Below are 21014 nucleotides of genomic sequence, written 5' to 3' on the forward strand. Positions count from 1 at the left end.
CCTGGTACCAGAGAGTGTCGTCACTGCGTGAGCGCGACGTCCGACACAAGAATCAAACCGAATGGCGAACTGTAGAGCAATTAAAAAGACTGAAAACATGCGTTAATCTCTAAGATTTAGCAAAGAAAATGTAAAAAATCGCAATATGTAACAGAGGAGTCTGGTGTATTTAGTGGCAGCACTGCTGAAAGCCAGTGAGATCATGAGCCAGTCAGTCGTATTTCAGTTCAGACTGTGTCAGATGGAGTCTGTGCTCCGGTCAAGCAGGAAGTACTGAACTGAATTTTTTAATCAACTCATTGTAATGATTCAGATACAACGTCACGGCAGTTTTGTGCAGCCGTGCTATGACGACCCCCGCCCACACTAAGGAGGTACTATGAAGGAATGGAAAACCATGTGACTGATTACCCAGACTATCTAGAGTCGAGCTGTGCCAAATCGTGCTAGAGCTGTGTCGTGATAGTTTTGGTAGAAGTTGTTGTGGTGATACCCGTAGCAGTGGTAATGTTTGTGGGACATAAGGAAGGATGAATTTCTTCGTGCAGCTATTACACTGATGGTAGTCCTCAGTAATTCTTATTAGCGAACTGTTTCCTAGGATTTCAATTAGGCAATAAAGTGATATTACCGTAAAATGTTCTCATTATTGCCATTGTTTTAACCAAGGTAGGAACTGCATTAGAAATAGAATAGACACCTTAATTTTACCTCCCTATTACAAAAACATTACCATGTTGTTATTCTACTATGAGGTAAAGCGTGACTTGTTTTAATTCATCAGAACGCTTCGAAATTCAGTTGGCAGTGTTTGTTTGTTTTTGGGGGGAGGACCATGTAGAGAATGCATCTGTCTATCCATCCTTTGTGTGTGTGTGTGTGTGTGTGCGTGCTCCTCTGACGCCATATGGTGCATGCAGTCATAGGGAGAGGACAGCTGTTTCCTAAAAGAAGTGAGGAGTGAGGAGAGAAACCCCCGCTGCACTGTCTCCACACATAATACAGTCAAACAATATGATAAGAGTAATGACAGTATTCAGGTGATCAGCACTCACTTTTTTTTTCTCTCCCCCTAAGTCTAATTGATACCTGTTATGCACTATCTGTCCATTACTCGTCATTATCTCTAGTCCTTTTAGTTGTTGTTAGCGCTAATTAATTGTAATGTGGTCATTTGTCTGCGTTACGGGCATTAACGGAATAAGCTGCTCTTCTTTCTCCCTCCCCGCACTAATAGACTATCCTCTCACCGCTAAGTGATTCCGGCTTTTCAATTTCCTGTCCATAAACAGCCATTTAGAATTAGCTGAAAAGCTATTTAATGCAGCCGCCCTTACCAGTCACTCTCAGCTGCACTTTGCGACTTTGCCGCTGTACTTACACGTTGTTTGGTGCGTTCACTTTTGTTGACTCATCAAACCCATCAAAGTATTCATATTAACTACTGCTAACTAATAACTGTTGTGTCTACCACTCTGTCGTGGGTTTCATTCCCGGCTCCGCTAGTCTCCATGCCAATGTGTCCTTGGGCAAGACACTTCGTCCTACATTTCTCATGACGATGTGTACTGTATGAACGTGTGAGTGAATGCGTGTGAATGGGTGAATGACAAAACTATAATGTAAAGCAGCTTTGAGTGGTCGTCAAGACTAGAAAATAAAAATACACAGTTGAAGGATGAACTTTCAAGGTGAAGAGTGCAACTAACATTTATTTTCATAATCGGTTAATCTGTGTCGTCCATAAAATGTCATGAAATGTTTTTTTAAACAGTTGATCGGTGTTCAAACCTGGAAATGGTGTTGTTCTCGAACGCCGACAAACCAAAATGACTCTGTTTTCATGATTTCCTTGTTATATGGATCAAAGAAACCAGAATATGAACATTTAAGAAGCTGAAACATCAGAAAATGAGTTTTCATTCTTGAAAAAACACTCATTATCAAAGTAGTTGACGATCAATGTAGTAAATGATTAATAATGGAGTAGTTGCTGCAGCCCTACAGTGTTTAAAAAAAAAAGATTTTCATTGTCACATATCTGATATAAAGAAGACCTCATTTCCCTGCCTTTAACATACAGAAAGTGTGATTTTTTTTTGTGAGTTACTGATCAATAATTTCCTATAATAACCTTTCAGCAACTGAATATGTCGTGTCACATGAAGCGATAGCTCAGACAAAGAGAGCTCTACATCCCTTCTGGCGACAACAGCCTCCTACACTGCATAGAAACCTCCAAAAAAGGGAAAGATTCTTTTAAAAAAGAGTTGGATAATAAACACCTTAAAACACCTGTGGGTATCAGCTGAGTGTGACAGAGATAAGGCGATTGCCTCAGGTCGTCTGTCATGTATGAAGCAAAGCATGCTCTGCTGATAAGAGGAGCTCAGGACAGTGTTTTAATAACCTGCGCATGATCTTCAACACCTTTCACCAATCCTGCTGCTTTAATATGGCACATACATGTGTCTCAAAAGCAAAAACAAAAGATTTTATTCACATTTTTTTTTTTCCATTTATAAAACATCCCTGCCCCAGATTCTATTTTTAAACTGGAAATATTATCTCAAAACTTCAAATTATAGACAAAGACATTTGAGGGAGGAGCAGAGCACTGTCTTCCCCTGGTACCAACTCCCAAGCTGTAACACTAAAAATATGATCCACAACTTTTATGTTCCAAACCTCCCCCCATCTCTCTCTCTCTCTCTCTGTCTCGCTCTGTAATTCTCCACCAGTTGTGTTTCCCATCTTCTTCCTGTGCACTCTGATGGTTTTGACCAGGTGTCTCCCAATATATCTCCTTCGAGCCTTCGACACTCTCCACCAAAAATACCTTCACTTCCTCTTGAGACTCAAGTAGCCCCCCCTCCCACACACACACACACACACACACACACTCTGGTTCCCATGACTTTGGAGGACTTGCATTCATTTCCTGGAGACTTACTCTAACCTTAACCATAATTACTAGTGGCCTAATCCCGACCTTAACCTCAACCTAACTTTTAACATGTCTTCACCTTAAGGGTTAGGGTTAGGCTTAATAATGAACGTTATGGGGACTTGATTTTTTTTGTCCCCATAAGGATTCCCCACAGATCTAAACAGATTTAGGTCCCCACAATGTAAGGAAAACCAGGTACACACAAACACACACACCGGCCTAAAAAAAGCATTATCCCTAACTTAACATACATACATAAGCTGTTAATGCCTAACCCTAACCACTATTCATATCTTAGCCCTAAACTTAAATAATTCCTTTAGAAATTAAGTTTTGCCTCATCAGGATCAGGTTTTTGGTCTCCATGAGGTCTACTGGTCCTGAAAAGTGACAGAAAAAAGGTCCTAAATACAAGTACACATTTACTCACACTAAACTTAAATAACTCCTCCTGAAATAAGGTTCTGCTTCATTAGGACCAGGTTTTGGCCCCCACTACTGACTATTGGTAGCTTACCTTTTAAGGACATGCATTGACTTTCATTCATTTGGACAACAAAAACAAAGCCGTATGATCAGCTTTACCTATAACTCAATTCATATCTCAGCCCTAAACTTAAATAATTCCTCCTGAAATAAGGTTCTGTCTCATTAGGACCATGTTTTGGTCTCCATGAGGACTACTGGTAGCTTACTGCATTGACTTCCATTCATTTGGGCAGCGATGCCTAACAGTACCCATAACCAGCTAATGAATAACCCCGAAGCACAATTTAACCAGGTTGTCGGAAATGAGGTTGTGCCTCATTTGGACCAGGTTTTGGTCTTCACAAGGACAAACCTGGTCCTCACAGAGTCAGTGTTAAAGCAAGAGAAGATTCCCAAAGAGGCAGCAAACACATGCACAGAGGCAGACGTCAGCGACATGCACAAACACACAGGGAATCTAATAATAAAGCAGTTGTATTGAGTACCATGGAGGGTCAGTGGTAATAATGGCTGGCTGCTATAGACTCGTTCCCTCTCTCTTTCTTTTTCCTCCTCTCCAAATTCAATTCCCTTTTCAATGTGAAGACCTCTCTGCTGCCACCCCCCCCCCCCCCCCACACACACACACACACACACACTACCATCGTCTTCATAGCTCCCCTTGTCCTGGATTCCCTCTCTCAGTCTCCACGCTCCCCTCATTCACTCTTCCTCTCTCTTTTCACACTCCATTTCATCCCCCTTTCAGCCTGTAGAGCTTTATTTCAGCTTAGCTCTGTTTTATTTGGTTTCACTGGCTCCTTTTTGAGGTGCTGCACTCCGAGAACTCTCTCAGCCACTTAATATCTTTTTGGATTACCTGGACTTCCACGTTTTTTTTTGTTTTTTTTTTGTCGACAGAAAGTGTCTGAAAAGACAGAATAAAATTCTAGGAATTGTAGTACTTATCCTTTGCTTGACAGGGATAACAACTGTTTTTTCATCCCTGATTCCAGTAATGATATAAATCAGAGATGTTTGTTGACATCTTCAGGGTAAAAAAAAATATAGGTTTGACAATATTTACTGACAGAAATCCTGAGTTCTCTGTAATTATTTGATAGAAAAGACCAGGTTGAGTCGCTGCATATTTTCCTGTCTGACAAAAAAAAAGCTGCATTTTCTGTGTGAATATGAAAATGTACTCAATAATCAAGACCCGATGCAGGGTTTGCATATACTAAAATACATTTTTTAAGGGGGAATAACATGAGGATTACAATCTGAAGCTCACCAAATGGTGTTTTTATGAATTGTTTGGGTATTTCAAAAAAGAATTTGAAAGTTTGTGCTGTTATTTATACCTGGGATACAACTAGGACTAAAAAAGGGAGACATTCATTTATCTAATGTCTAATGATTAAGTAAATGCTTTCCTCAGGCAGCAGATTGTGTTTTACGGAAGAGTATTAGGACCACAAAAATAAAATGAAGTCCGAATTCAGAGAAAAAAAGTCGTAATTCTTAGATTAAATAAAAAGTCAGAATTCAGAGAAAAAAGTGGGAATTCTAAGATTAAAGGAAAAAGTCGTACTTCAGAGAAAAAAGTGGGAATTCTAAGACTAAAGAAAAAGTCAGAATTCAGAGTAAAAATTTGGAATTCCAAGATAAAAGAAAAAGTCAGAATTCAGAGAAAAAAGTCAGACTTTAATCGCAGGAAAGTCAGAATTTAGACTTTTTTTCTCAGAATTCCGACAATCTCAGGATTTTGAGATTCAGAATTCATGCTGTTTTATTTATTTTTTTCTTTCTTTAAATTATTATTTGTGGCACTAATACTCATCCGTAGAGTTTATATCACACCCATAAACAAATCCACATCATCATGATCTCATTGTCGCCTCTCTGCTGCCTCCTAGATGTTCTAACGGATACTACGGCAGACCTATGACACCAGGAGGCCTCTGCCAGCCGTGTGACTGCAGCGGTAATCTGGACTTGTCGGCACCTGGTAGCTGTGATCCAATCACAGGCCAGTGTCTGCACTGCCGGCAAGGCTACGGCGGTGCGGAGTGTGACAGCTGTGCTGATGGTTACTATGGAGACGCTCTCATCGCAAAAGACTGCAGACGTAAGTGACCCGGCATCCATACAAAAAATAAATAACTAAACAGAAATGAATACATAATACAAATAGCTACAATTACTAAATGAATTAAGGATTTAGTAAATTATTGAAAAATATGAAAACATTTTAATCAGGAAACTGTCATTCGGTGTTTGTCTTGCAGTCAATTTAAGGCCTATTCTGTTCATTTAATTTTATAGTGTGTAAACTGTATCGTAAGTTCTGTGTTTTACAGTTTAGAAGTAATTAAACACACACAGCTTTAATAATGCTGCTAATGTGCACTCGCGCTGGTACAAGGCAGAACTTTCATTAGCAGCTAATTTCTTCCTGAAAGTAACATTATTGAGTTTGTTTGCTTGTTTCAGTGGCTGCTGTTCAACAAAGGCTTCATAGACTCATTTTCAAGCCAAATAGAACATTTTAGAAAGTATATACTTTTTGACTTACAGCGGGGGATTTTGTTGTTGTTGATGTTTGGTCTTTGTGAACAGAAAACGTTGTAAACATTAACTGCGTGCTGCATCCTTTATTGGGAAATGGGCTCTGTCCAGCAAAACTATCAGACCTGACTCAGGGAGCATTTGACTGTATACACCAGCAGTGACAGAAAGGGACCAAATCATTTATCCTGTAAAACTGCTGAATGACCAGGTTTTTTGATAGAATAGAATTAACCCTTAGTGCTCATGTGGCACGGATCTGTGCTGTAGGTGCACCCATGCTAAATGGGATGTCCTTATATGGGCATCCTGGCGGTGTGTGTTTATAGGTCACATATTCAGACTTTAAAAATGCAGGGGTTTTGTCTTCTTACGTGTTGTTGAGTCAAAGTTATGATTCATTTTATGTCACATTTCTTTGTAGTGATATGAAGCAGCGATAATTGTGCAGAAGTCACAAAATAGAGCATTTTTCTTTTCTTTTTGTTCATAAAAACGAGCCAAGGGAACTTTGAACTGTGATGTATTTCCAGATTTCACAAATTCAATCCGATTTTAATCATTTTGAGTACTTTTTGCTCAGGTGTGTTTATATAGTTAGTGAAAATGACACTCTTTATTGCACATTCTTATAGCCTCTGTATATACTGTATGTTTAAACATAGTAATGGACAAAAAAGCAGTCGAAATGGCCTGTTTTCTAAAGGTTAACAGGATTCCTGTGGGTTCTTGAAATCCATGAAAGTTTTTGAAAGTTTTTAAATATCGCCCTAAATAGTCATTGGTCATTGGAGCGTCATGATCCAATTAATTAATTTGGGGCGTTCATTATGAAGGGATGGTGTTTTTACATCCCTTTTTTCATTTTTGTCACAATGCATTCATTCATTGGTTACAATCGGGGTGTGAAGAGGATTTTAAGCGATGACCTCCTGGGACGCAGAGGATGGTTTAGATAAAAGCAACATATTCACTGAAGCAGTTTTGTCTGCATAATTACAAAATAAATAGCAAAATAAATTCAAGGGTACTGTAATCACATTAAAAACATGCGTCGGAAGAGGAAAACATCATCAACTTTTCAGGCCTGCTTCAATGTCTCAGTGGGGGCATTAGACTGACGAGCACAACTTCCTCTTACAAAATGATACCTTTGATCACGTCACTTAAACACAGAGCACCATAGTACACCATGTAGCGCGCGCGTGTGTGTGTGTGTGCGTCGGCAGGAGGTGTGATGTCTTAGCAGCCCACTGACTGCCAGCTGTGGTGAAGAGTGAGAATGAATTAAAAAGAAAAAAAAGAAAAGTGAATACAGACGTACAGATACAGATGGCATTTGTTATTATCTCCATCAAAGAACAGTGGAATCAGCAGAAGTGGAGACGAATGGGGGGGGGGGGGCACCTCGCGGTGAGCGAGAGACAGCTCCGACTGATGAAGAAGAGACGGATAATAAAATCGTCAGACAAGCACAAAGGCAGACAGACAGACAGACGGGTGGCTGACAGATGCTATTAATGTGTATTTGATAGTTCATTGTTCTCCAGTTGTTTCCCCCTCTCCACCCAGCTAAATGGATATTGATTAATCAGCCTGATCTATTGCTCTCCCACAGTGCTGATCGGCTGCTCGTGTCTGGAGATGGAGGGCTATTATTGATCCAGCACAAATGACAAAAGACCAGCAGGAATTATTAAAACACAACAACTCTCTCTCTCTACACCTTTGTCAGTTTAGGTCTCTCTCTCTCTCTCTCTCTCTCTCTCTCTCTGTGTGTGTGACCTCGCTCTCCCATCTCCCTCAGTCTTAATGAATTTTATTGAGTGGAGCAGTAGAGTTCACACTGAGTCCATTTGTGCACCATTAGACTGTAAACATCCTATACTTTTTTTCCTTATTCTTTTGATGTCAGAGTTGCCATATGTGGTCATTTTGGCAGCAGCCATTTTGTGCCCTCCCCATGCCCCCGCCTACCCCCCTCCCCCTTTAGCGGTTCAATTTAAATCACGAGCGGTAATGGAGAATGGCTCATTCTGAAAAGCAAACGAAACCACAAAGCAATTTGTCGGAAGGAACAAATTCAAGAAAATTAACTCGTCTCTTCATTTGTCACGTTGAGGAAAGTCATTTGCAGGTCGTTGCAGGGTGGTGTGTGTGTGTGTGTGTGTGTGTGTGTGTGTGTGTGTGTGTGTGTGTGGACTTCACTGTCACACATTTGTCCAAAGTGCACATGTAGTCATTTGCTGAGGTAATTATACTTCCTGTTTCATAAGACATTTGTTGTGTAGATGCTTCGTACAAGACATTTATAAACTCACAATTATTATAATTTGACCATTTTTAATAGTTTGTCTCATACTGTCATCTAGAGAAATGGCTCCCAACCTTTTTTCCCTTGTGCCCAAGACAAAGCAGGCCGTCCAACCCCAACATTTATATACACAAATAAACAGCAGTTGTAGTTTTGTTCCTTTTCTCTCAGTGTATATGGATACAAACTGTCCTGCGTTTCCATAAAATCAAAACCAAGGTAAATCTTGAGATATTGCCTTGTTTTCTTGTTTGAAACCAGTGAGTTTTATGTTTCTCAGTTCAGAGGTCACAGAGGAAATTAAAGGTCGACCAAAAAGATTTGTTTTAATGTGGGAATTCTGATTCTCTATCTTTAATATGCACAAATATCATTTTAATAACCTCATGTGATCTCTGGCGCTCCCCTGGATGAGGCTTGAACCCCAGGTTGGGAACCATGGACCATGGGTCCACTGATTTTCCATGGATATTAAAAATAAAGAAGTAAAATAAATACATTGGAAGCTGACAGCATATATAAAAACTGCACTGACTGAAAGTTGCACAAACAGTGCACATAGTCTTCTGGTTTCTGCCTGAATCCAAACAGCAATTAAGAAGATTAAATGGCCACTAGGGGGCAACTCTACTGGTTGCAGAAAGAACAGTGTTTGAAGGGACATCAGTAAACATTTTTGAGTTCAATTCAATCACTTCACATTAGTCCTTCAAAGAAATGTCTTGACTTGAGCGTTAGAAACAATAAAAACAACCTGCATTTTTAGTTCTCACCTACTATTCATGAAAAAGTGGCTTTTTCACAGTTCACTTTCCATGAAGACGACAGATTGATTGACTGACGATGAAAATGTCACACACATGAGTCAGGTCTTCTGAATACCTCCACAGAAGATGTCTGTTTATTCGTTTGCGTTACTCTAATGATGTGTTTCTTGTTGCACTGTGTGGATACAGAATAGAAAGTTTGACATTCAGATTTCTTTCTAAAGCCTCCACTTAAGTGCTAATAATGTCGAGTAGACGCACAATAACCACTTTGCAGTGATTGCCGGGAAACAAAACAACATAATATGCATCAGCTTGTAAAGGAAATGTCATCTTTACAATCAAGGCCACATTTGTTTTTTGAAGAAAGAAAGAAAAATAGGTTTTTCATTGTGACAACAGAATGGAGTCCAGATGGCTCCTGAATGGTGAAACTGGGGGGGCGGGGGCAGGAGACGGCCTGTGTGTGAGAGGCTGAAACAGAGATGGACATACGCTCGACTGTACATGCATGTTGTCTTGTGTGTTTAATCAGGCATGTGTGTGAAGAAGAAATCAGTGCATGCCTCGTACTGTTCATGTGCTACTGTGTGTGTGTGGACATCTGTTGTGTCGCTTTCACATGTTAGAGTAGAGAAGGACAGTCGGTGACACACGTGTGAACGTGGGATGTCATGTGTGCTGCTAATATGGTGAGAAGGTGGACATGCTTTTGTCTGTGTGTGTGTGTGTGTGTGTGTACATGTGACAGCACATCCAACAGATGGGAGACGTGTTCAAGAAGCTTTTTTAATTGTGTGTCTTTGTGCTTGATTGACGTTTGTTGGTGTGTTCTTTTCCCATAAAACAAGCTCACGCACAGTTAAGTTCCGTTCAAGTTGTGCAAAGTTCACAAATAGAGAACATGTCAGTCATCATCTACCGCTTTATCCTCCACCAGAGGGTCGCGGGGGTGCTGTGCCAATCTCAGCTACATCGGGCGATAGGCGGGGTACACCCTGGACAGTTCGCCAGTCCATCGCAGGGCCACACACAGATAGAGACAAACAACCATTCACTCTCACACTCACTCCTATGGTCAATTTAGAGTGTTCAATTTACCTAATCCCCACATTGCATGTTTTTGGACTGTGGGAGGAAGCCGGAGAACCCGGAGAGAACCCACGCACACACGGGGAGAACATGCAAACTCCATGCAGAAAGGCCCTTGTTCCAACCGGGGCTCGAACCTGGGTCTTCTCGCTGCAAGGCGAGAGTGCTAACCACTACACCACCGTGTGGCCTCAAATAGAGAACATGAGGGAGAAAAAGGGTTTTATTTATTTAGAATAATATTAACAATATTAGTCCGATACAGTCATTGTTAGACCATTTATGAACGTACGAAGCTGTTAACAACACATTTGTACTGAGTCACTGAGTCAAATGTGACATGCAGCAAGGAATAAAATGTGAATAGTGACCCTACGTTTGAAAGGTGCGTCAGGGACCAACATTTTAACAGTTTTATGTTCAACGTGAACAATGTTACATTCAAACCGTCGTCAAAGGAGTTCACAGCAGTTTGACTTTGGATAAAAACTCCCGCCCGCCCCTGTGCTGCTGGTGTATACACACAAACGCTCCACCAGTCAGGTCTGATAGTTTTGCAGTGACGTTTTCAGATGAAGGAAATATTCTTACTATGTCTCTGTTTATGAAGACCAAAGAGACGAGAGGCAGAATAATAACATCATAAACAACAACAACTATTATCACCAGGACTTACTTACTACAGCTTTAAAGTGACTCCTACTAAAGTAGTCACGGTACATTTGCCCTATTTTATATTTAGATTTCCCTTTTGTACAAAGCTTTAAAATCTATTATTATTAGGGTTCGAGCAACAAGGTTGCAAGAAACCTATTGAAACTGGAAGGATTATTATTAGGGTTCGAGCAACAAGGTTGCAAGAAACCTATTGAAACTGGAAGGATTATTATTATTATTCTTATTATTCCTTAAAGTAAATCGCGTTTTTGAGGCCTTTCCCATACCCCAAAACTCACAGATTTTTGTGACCGCATCAATCCTGGTGTAAATTTACGTCTGAAAAAGGTTCGGGGAATGTGCGTCGAAAATTGAATGTGGGAGGGGCCAAAACGTGCGAAGCGACCTGTCAAAATTCACCATGACCAACACAATTATCGCACATGCCCGAAATTCGGTACACATGTGTAGTGGGTCAGGATGAAGAAAAAATTACATTATGACCATGATCCAAACCCAACAGGAAATCCGCCATCTTGGGTTGATTGGCCATTTTTTGGCGATTTTGGCGAATTCGCAGCAATGGTATTTGAACTAACTCCTCCTAGAGTTTTCGTGCGATCACCTTCAAACTTGGTGAGGTCCCTGTGGACCAGTTGAGGAGCTCACGGTATCAAAAGTTTTTTCAAATGTCGCACGGCGCACGAGATAGGGGGCGGCAAAGTTCGTGATGATTCTGATGTTTCGCATCAGAAAAAAAAAACTCTTATAACTTTGCGATGGAAGGTCCGATCCGAACCAAACTTGCTATGATTGATGATGGGCCATGGCTGAAGACGTCTATGAAAAAACGGTGAAGTTTGAAAACAGCGCCTCCTTGTGGTGAAAGAAAATACACAAAAAAAGAGTTTTTTTACGATTTCGGGAATAACTTTTACACAGGTAATCGTACCGCACTCAAAATTGGTGACAACAGTCAAAACACATGGTAGATGATGCGTGATCAATATGACGACAAATCGTTTAACGGTGTTGCCATGGCTACGACGCAAAGTCGGATTTTTGGGACAAAAAATCAAACTGCTACAACTTCGTGAATCCTGGTCCGATCTGAACCAAACTTGCTAGGATTGATGATAGTCCGGCCCTAAAGACGTCTATATGAAAATATTAAATTTCGAAAACAGCGCCCCCTGGTGACAGTAGACAATATGACAGCTTGTATTTCAATTATCTCCTCCTAGAGCTTTTGTGCGATCACCTTCAAACTTGGTGAGATCAATGTGGACGAGTTGAGCATCAAAAGTTATCAAAAGCTTTTTAAAATATTGTATGGCGTACGAGATAGGGGGCGCCAAAATTGGAGATAATAATAATTTTTCATAACAGACAATGAAACTCTTATAACTTCGCGATGGAAGGTCTGATCCCAACCAAACTTGCTATAGTTGATGATGGTTAGTTGCTGAAGACGACTATGTTGCTGAAACGGTACATTTTGAAAACAGCGCCTCCTGGTGGTGGTAGAAAATTCTAAAAAAACAAACTGTTACAACTTTGCCAATCCTGGTCCGATCTGAACCAAACTTGCAAGGATTGATGACAGTCCGGCCCTGAACACGTCTATATGAAAATATTCATTTTCAAATACAGCGCCCCCTGGTGACAGCAGACAGAATTACATTTATAGTTTTTGATGCTGCTCCAACAGGGATTGTTGTATCCACTTGAAACTTAGTATGTGGGACCCCAGACCATTCCTCAACATGTCCGTAAAAGGTCACCTCCCTACAGGAAGTGGATCGCCCGAAACAGGAAGTAAAGTCTTACATTGTCCGATTGACACGAAACTAGATATGTGAGTTACGGGACCTTCCCTGAACATGTTTACAGAGACGCCGTTGACCGAACAGGAAGTCGGCCATTTTAAACAGGAAGTGCCCTCTAACTTTGCCGTACGTTGTCCGATCTGCACAAAACCTTATATGTGACACCAGGGACCTGTCCTGAGCATGTCTGTAAAAGGTCACCTCCCTACAGGAAGTGGAACGCCCGAAACAGGAAGTAAAGTCTTATATTGTCCGATCTGAACAAAACTTGATATGTAAGACAAGGGAACTTCCCTGAACACGTTTACGGAGACGAACAGGAAGTTGGTGATTTTAAACAGGAAGTGCCCGCTAACTTTGCCGTACGTTTTCCGATTTGCACGAAACCTTTTATGTGACACCAGGGACCTGTCCTGAGCATGTCTGCAAGAGATGACCTCCCAACAGGAAGTGGAATGCCCGAAACAGGAAGTAAACTCTAAGATTATCCGATCTGCACAAAACTTGATATGTAAGACAAGGGAAGTTCCCTGAACACGTTTACGTACACGCACTTGACCGAACAGGAAGTCTGCCATTTTAAACAGGAAGTGCCCTATAACTTTGTCATACGTTGCCCGATCCCCCTCGAAATTTGGAACGACATGCGCAGGGACGCCGCTGAAAATAACTAGTACTGAAAATAACTAGTACTGAAAATAACTAGTACCGCGCGCGGTGAATGAACGGGTGAGAGCGCGAGGCACGCGGGGAGCCGTGGCACACGGCGACCCGCGTGGGTCGGCTCGAACCCGTTCAGAACCGCGCGCGGTACTAGTTATTCTTATTATTCCTTAAAGTAAATCGCCTTTTTGAGGCCTTTCCCATACCCCAAAACTCACAGATTTTTGTGACCGCATCAATCGTGGTGTAAATTTACGTCTGAAAAAGGTTCGGGGAATGTGCGTCGAAAATTGAATGTGGGAGGGGCCAATAAGTGCGGCGCCACCTGTCCAAATTCACCATGACCAACACAATTATCGCACATGCCCGAAATTCGGTACACATGTGTAGTGGGTCAGGATGAAGAAAAAATTACATTATGACCATGATCCAAACCCAACAGGAAATCCGCCATCTTGGGTTGATTGGCGATTTTTTGGCGATTTTGGCGAATTCGCAGCAATGGTATTTGAACTAACTCCTCCTAGAGTTTTCGTGCGATCACCTTCAAACTTGGTGAGGTCCCTGTGGACCAGTTGAGGAGCTCACGGTATCAAAAGTTTTTTCAAATGTCGCATGGCGCACGAGATAGGGGGCGGCAAAGTTCGTGATGATTCTGATGTTTCGCATCAGAAAAAAAAAACTCTTATAACTTTGCGATGGAAGGTCCGATCCGAACCAAACTTGCTATGATTGATGATGGGCCATGGCTGAAGACGTCTATGAAAAAACGGTGAAGTTTGAAAACAGCGCCTCCTTGTGGTGAAAGAAAATACACAAAAAAAAAGTTTTTTTACGATTTTGAGAATAACTTTTTCACAGATAATCGTACCGCACCCAAAATTGGTGACAACAGTCAAAACACATGGTAGATGATGCGTGATCAATATGACGACAAATCGTTTAACGGTGTTGCCATGGCAACGACGCAAAGTCGGATTTTTGGGACAAAAAATCAAACTGCTACAACTTCGTGAATCCTGGTCCGATCTGAACCAAACTTGCTAGGATTGATGATAGTCCGGCCCTAAAGACGTCTATATGAAAATATTAAATTTCGAAAACAGCGCCCCCTGGTGACAGTAGACAATATGACAGCTTGTATTTCAATTATCTCCTCCTAGAGCTTTTGTGCGATCACCTTCAAACTTGGTGAGATCAATGTGGACGAGTTGAGCATCAAAAGTTATCGAAAGCTTTTTAAAATATTGTATGGCGTACGAGATAGGGGGCGCCAAAATTGGAGATAATAATAATTTTTCATAACAGACAATGAAACTCTTATAACTTCGCGATGGAAGGTCTGATCCCAACCAAACTTGCTATAGTTGATGATGGTTAGTTGCTGAAGACGACTATGTTGCTGAAACGGTACATTTTGAAAACAGCGCCTCCTGGTGGTGCTAGAAAATTCTAAAAAAACAAACTGTTACAACTTCGCCAATCCTGGTCCGATCTGAACCAAACTTGCAAGGATTGATGACAGTCCGGCCCTGAACACGTCTATATGAAAATATTCATTTTCAAATACAGCGCCCCCTGGTGACAGCACACAGAATTACATTGATAGTTTTTGATGCTGCTCCAACAGGGATTGTTGTATCCACTTGAAACTTAGTATGTGGGACCCCAGACCCTTCCTCAACATGTCCGTAAAAGGTCACCTCCCTACAGGAAGTGGAACGCCCGAAACAGGAAGTAAAGTCTTACATTGTCCGATTGACACGAAACTAGATATGTGAGTTACTGGACCTTCCCTGAACATGTTTACGGAGACGCCGTTGACCGAACAGGAAGTCGGCCATTTTAAACAGGAAGTGCCCTCTAACTTTGCCGTACATTGTCCGATCTGCACAAAACCTTATATGTGACACCAGGGACCTGTCCTGAGCATGTCCGTAAAAGGTCACCTCCCTACAGGAAGTGGAACACCCGAAACAGGAAGTAAAGTCTTACATTGTCCGATTTGAACAAAACTTGATATGTAAGACAAGGGAACTTCCCTGAACACGTTTACGGAGATGAACAGGAAGTTGGCGATTTTAAACAGGAAGTGCCCTCTAACTTTGCCGTACATTGTCCGATTTGCACGAAACCTTTTATGTGACACCAGGGACCTGTCCTGAGCATGTCTGCAAGAGATGACCTCCCAACAGGAAGTGGAATGCCCGAAACAGGAAGTCAACTCTAAGATTGTCCGATCTGCACAAAACTTGATATGTAAGACAAGGGAAGTTCCCTGAACACGTTTACGGACACGCACTTGACCGAACAGGAAGTCTGCCATTTTAAACAGGAAGTGCCCTATAACTTTGCCATACGTTGCCCGATCCCCCTCGAAATTTGGAACGACATGCGCAGGGACGCCGCTGAAAATAACTAGTACTGAAAATAACTAGTACTGAAAATAACTAGTTATTATTATTATTCTTATTATTCCCCCAAATGAATTGCCTTTTTGAGGCCTTTCCCATACCCCAAAACTCACCAATTTTTGTGACCGCATCAATCGTGGTGTAAATTTACGTCTGAAAAAGGTTCGGGGAATGTGCGTCGAAAATTGAATGTGGGAGGGGCCAATAAGTGCGGCGCCACCTGTCCAAATTCACCATGACCAACACAAATATCGCACATGCACGAAATTCGGTACACATGTGTAGTGGGTCAGGATGAAGAAAAAATTACATTATGACCATGATCCAAACCCAACAGGAAATCCGCCATCTTGGGTTGATTGGCGATTTTTTGGCGATTATGGCGAATTCGCAGCAATGGTATTTGAACTAACTCCTCCTAGAGTTTTCGTGCGATCACCTTCAAACTTGGTGAGGTCCCTGTGGACCAGTTGAGGAGCTCACGGTATCAAAAGTTTTTTCAAATGTCGCATGGCGCACGAGATAGGGGGCGGCAAAGTTCGTGATGATTCTGATGTTTCGCATCAGAAAATTAAAACTCTTATAACTTTGCGATGGAAGGTCCGATCCGAACCAAACTTGCTACCATTGATGATGGGCCATGGCTGAAGACGTCTATGAAAAAACGGTGAAATTTGAAAACAGCGCCTCCTTGTGGTGAAAGAAAATACACCAAAAAAAAGTTTTTTTACGATTTCGGGAATAACTTTTACACAGATAATCGTACCATACTCAAAATTGGTGACAACAGTCAAAACACATGGTAGATGATGCGTGATCAATATGACGACAAATCGTTTAACGGTGTTGCCATGGCAACGACGGAAAGTCGGATTTTTGGGACAAAAAATCAAACTGCTACAACTTCGCGAATCCTGGTCCGATCTGACTCAAACTTGCTAGGATTGATGATAGTCCGGCCCTAAAGACGTCTATATGAAAATATTCAATTTCGAAAACAGCGCCCCCTGGTGACAGTAGACAATATGACAGCTTGTATTTCAATTATCTCCTCCTAGAGCTTTTGTGCGATCACCTTCAAACTTGGTGAGATCAATGTGGACGAGTTGAGCATCAAAAGTTATCAAAAGCTTTTTAAAATATTGTATGGCGTACGAGATAGGGGGCGCCAAAATTGGAGATAATAATAATTTTTCATAACAGACAATGAAACTCTTATAACTTCGCGATGGAAGGTCTGATCCCAACCAAACTTGCTATAGTTGATGATGGTTAGTTGCTGAAGACGACTATGTTGTTGAAACGGTACATTTTGAAAACAGCGCCTCCTGGTGGTGGTAGAAAATTCTAAAAAAACAAACTGTTACAACTTTGCCAATCCTGGTCCGATCTGAACCAAACTTGCAAGGATTGATGACAGTCCGGCCCTGAACACGTCTATATGAAAATATTCATTTTCAAATACAGCGCCCCCTGGTGACAGCAGACAGAATTACATTTATAGTTTTTGATGCTGCTCCAACAGGGATTGTTGTATCCACTTGAAACTTAGTATGTGGGACCCCAGACCCTTCCTCAACATGTCCGTAAAAGGTCACCTCCCTACAGGAAGTGGAACGCCCGAAACAGGAAGTAAAGTCTTACATTGTCCGATTGACACGAAACTAGATATGTGAGTTACTGGACCTTCCCTGAACATGTTTACGGAGACGCCGTTGACCGAACAGGAAGTCGGCCATTTTAAACAGGAAGTGCCCTCTAACTTTGCCGTACGTTGTCCGATCTGCACAAAACCTTATATGTGACACCAGGGACCTGTCCTGAGCATGTCCGTAAAAGGTCACCTCCCTACAGGAAGTGGAACGCCCGAAACAGGAAGTAAAGTCTTACATTGTCCGATCTGAACAAAACTTGATATGTAAGACAAGGGAACTTCCCTGAACACGTTTACGGAGACGAACAGGAAGTTGGCGATTTTAAACAGGAAGTGCCCTCTAACTTTGCCGTACGTTGTCCGATTTGCACGAAACCTTTTATGTGACACCAGGGACCTGTCCTGAGCATGTCTGCAAGAGATGACCTCCCAACAGGAAGTGGAATGCCCGAAACAGGAAGTCAACTCTAAGATTGTCCGATCTGCACAAAACTTGATATGTAAGACAAGGGAAGTTCCCTGAACACGTTTACGGACACGCACTTGACCGAACAGGAAGTCTGCCATTTTAAACAGGAAGTGCCCTATAACTTTGCCATACATCGCCTGATCCCCCTCGAAATTTGGAACGACATGCGCGGGGACGCCGCTGAAAATAACTAGTACTGAAAATAACTAGTACTGAAAATAACTAGTACCGCGCGCGGTGAATGAACGGGTGAGAGCGCGAGGCACGCGGGGAGCCGTGGCACACGGCGACCCGCGTGGGTCGGCTCGAACCCGTTCAGAACCGCGCGCGGTACTAGTTATTATTATTATTATTATTATTGTTGTACAAACAGGCGGACAGTGTTGTGGTGAGAGATGGTCATGAGTCACAACTTTGCCACATCTTTAAAGCAACAGCAGAAGATTTAAAGTATGTATAGATCCAGAGCTACTGTCTAAACAGGTATTAAAATAATTATAGGTATCTATCTATCTATACAGCTTAAGTAGAGAGATATAGAAGTAACTTATTAATGGAGCATGAATATATAAAAATAACTGAACGTTATTCAGTCCTCCTCAGAGCCAAAGAGTCGGTACAAGATAAAAAAAAAAATATTGTCATGGTTTATTAAATTTCAGCAAACTTACTGTAAAGAGAGAAAATGAATATATAATAACTGTTGTTTTTTTTAGTTTCTCTGTGCTTACTCCATTGCTTTTACTTTCAGTAGATTGTGCCGCATCAGCAATAAAACGGGTAGATCCTCTCTCTCTCTCCAAAACTCAGAGATCGTCAGGGTGCAACGCCTCATTTTCACTAGGAGGGAGGCTGATGGTGAAGTGCGGTAGATACTCAGTGTACCTTAAAATTGAGATGACTCAGCGCTCTTTCCCGTCAACGGTGTTTAGCTCCGCCCCTCTTCAGGAGAACCTGCTTAGCGCCGCTTCCTCTGTTGCGTCACGGACGCTTCATCTTTGGAGCTTTAGGGGCCCAAAGATAGTTCTAGAGAAAAAAAAAAAAAAAAGTTTTTCCTCCCAATCACAAGTTTTAAATTTACACATCAGTGAACTTTCCACACATAAATGTCTTGTCAGGATTTTCTGCTGGAGTGGAGTTGACTTCTTTTTTTGTAACTCCATGTGAAGAGGAATGGATTTGTGCTGATTTTCACGCTGGATTTTCACTTGAATGAACGGGGAAAATGAATATTCTTCACTCAATGGAAATGTGTGTTGTAGCCTTGTTTGCTTTTGTCATTTTGGCCTTTTATTGGCTCATTATAATAAATAATAACAATGTGCAGAGTCTAAATCAGTCTCTTTATTGTGCAGTGAGCAGGATATTGAAGTGCATATTTATAGTAAATCCTCAACAAGACCTTGAGCAGGATATGAGCTCTTCTTATTCAGTGCACTGCAGCAGGAAGTTATTGTCAAACCAATGACTGTTTACTCCTTGTAAAGAAACTTAGAATTAGAAAATTGCAACTGATGTTAAATGTGTTGTTTTTTTTTCTTCCTGTTCCGCAGCCTGTCAGTGTCATACGAACGGCTCGGCACACGAGGTGTGCAACAAACAGACTGGACAGTGTCCGTGCAAAGACAACGTGGTTGGACAACAGTGTGACGAGTGTGTGGTGAGCATTCTGAGTATTCTGATATTTTAAGTACCTTTACTGCCATACTAGGGCTGTGCAACCAATCAAAACTTGTGTTTCAATTACGATTAAGGCCCCAAGCAATTACAAAAACTTAATAATCGAAACAAAACGGGGGCTTTTATTCTGAAAATAGTGCTTTTAATGTTGTGACGGTGTCTGACTTCCTGTCCCGCTCATCATCCGGCAAAAATACAACACCAGGCATTCAGTGGAATCAATAACTTATAGTTATTTTAAGGTAATTTCAAAAGGTTTATTCAAAATGTCATGGTTAAAGCCAGTTTTTCCTTTTTTTTACGTTTCAAGTTCAAGTCAATGAAAAAAAATCATGATTTCAATTTTTACCCAAATAACCTACAGTACTAACCTTGTTTCTCTTTTACTTTACATTTAGTGAGTATTTTTGTTGACAACTATAGTGCGTAACAAATTAAAATAAGAACAAATGTGCACTTTACTTTTATTATGCTACTGAAAAAATGTTAGATTTCGGCCAGTGACATTCCTGCACTGCACACAGGAAGTGATTTGTTTAATGACAGAGGCTTGACTGAAGCTTGACTGAAAACATAAACAAGTACCCTAGAAAACTTTCAGAAATGAATAGCACTCTTCAAACAAAACAGCAGTTTCACTGGGTAAATGCTTCTTGCCCCACCCACCTCCGTGCTGCTGGTGTATACACACAAACGCTCCCTAAGTCAGGTCCAATAGTTTTGCTTGACAAGACCCGTTTACAGATGAGTGAAGCAGCAAACGCACAATGTTACGTCATTTATGTTCCCAAAAACCAAAAAGAGGCAGAATAGTAACATTTTTATTTTTTATAGTTATGCACCTGGTAGGTACCTTGTTGGTCAGAAGCCGATTTATGTTTTCTAAAAGTGTAATTCACAGACTTTTTCCTCCTGTATTATAACATATAAAGTGTCTCTGTCTGTTATAATGGTGTGAAAAATTTAATTTCCTCATCTTTTCCAATGACTTTTGACTCTGTAAATTCACTTTTCCCTGGTCACTCCCTCTCATTGGTCGCCCCTCTGTGCCCTGCGCTCCGATTGGTCTCAGCCTAACTGCTGGTGGGACGCCGAGCGTCAGGACTGTGTGCCCTGTCGCTGCAGCGCGTACGGCTCTATGTCTCAGCGCTGCGACATCGAGGGCCGCTGCATCTGCCGCCCCGGCTTCGTGGGCCGCCGCTGCGACGCCCGCCGCCCGAGTCACGAGCGGCGGGAGACACGGCGCCCCGTGGAGCGCGTCCCCGTGGAGGCCGTGCAGCAGAGATGGGGAGGGCCGTCGCGCACGGGGGGCTGCCCCAGGGGGGCGTACAGGCCTAAGACGGGGGTAAAACACACGGCACGTGTGTTAGAGTGGTGTGTTTGAAGCAGCATGGGTGTGTTTTCTTTTGACTTGGAGTGCAACAGTTCAACGGAGACATTTTTGTCTCCACGGTGATTTAGTGTGTGTTTGCATGGGAACACAGGT

At 41.7% G+C, this 21014-nt stretch overlaps 1 protein-coding gene across 6 annotated transcripts in view; it reads left to right on the forward strand.

The window, feature by feature from the left end:
• lama2 (laminin, alpha 2) overlaps positions 1–21014 on the forward strand; it is a 192011-nt gene that overhangs the window by 103313 nt on the left and 67684 nt on the right. For 3 of the 6 annotated variants that reach the window (XM_058613746.1, XM_058613747.1, XM_058613749.1), the window contains exons 21-23: positions 5338–5549; positions 19402–19508; positions 20601–20873. In XM_058613746.1, coding sequence (XP_058469729.1) covers positions 5338–5549; positions 19402–19508; positions 20601–20873 — 592 coding nt within the window. The remainder of the gene's footprint in view (positions 1–5337; positions 5550–19401; positions 19509–20600; positions 20874–21014) is intronic. The other 3 variants (XM_058613750.1, XM_058613751.1, XM_058613752.1) reach the window with 1 other exon arrangement.

The sequence above is a fragment of the Solea solea genome, chromosome 17 (assembly GCF_958295425.1).
Source record: "Solea solea chromosome 17, fSolSol10.1, whole genome shotgun sequence".
NCBI lineage: Eukaryota > Metazoa > Chordata > Actinopteri > Pleuronectiformes > Soleidae > Solea > Solea solea.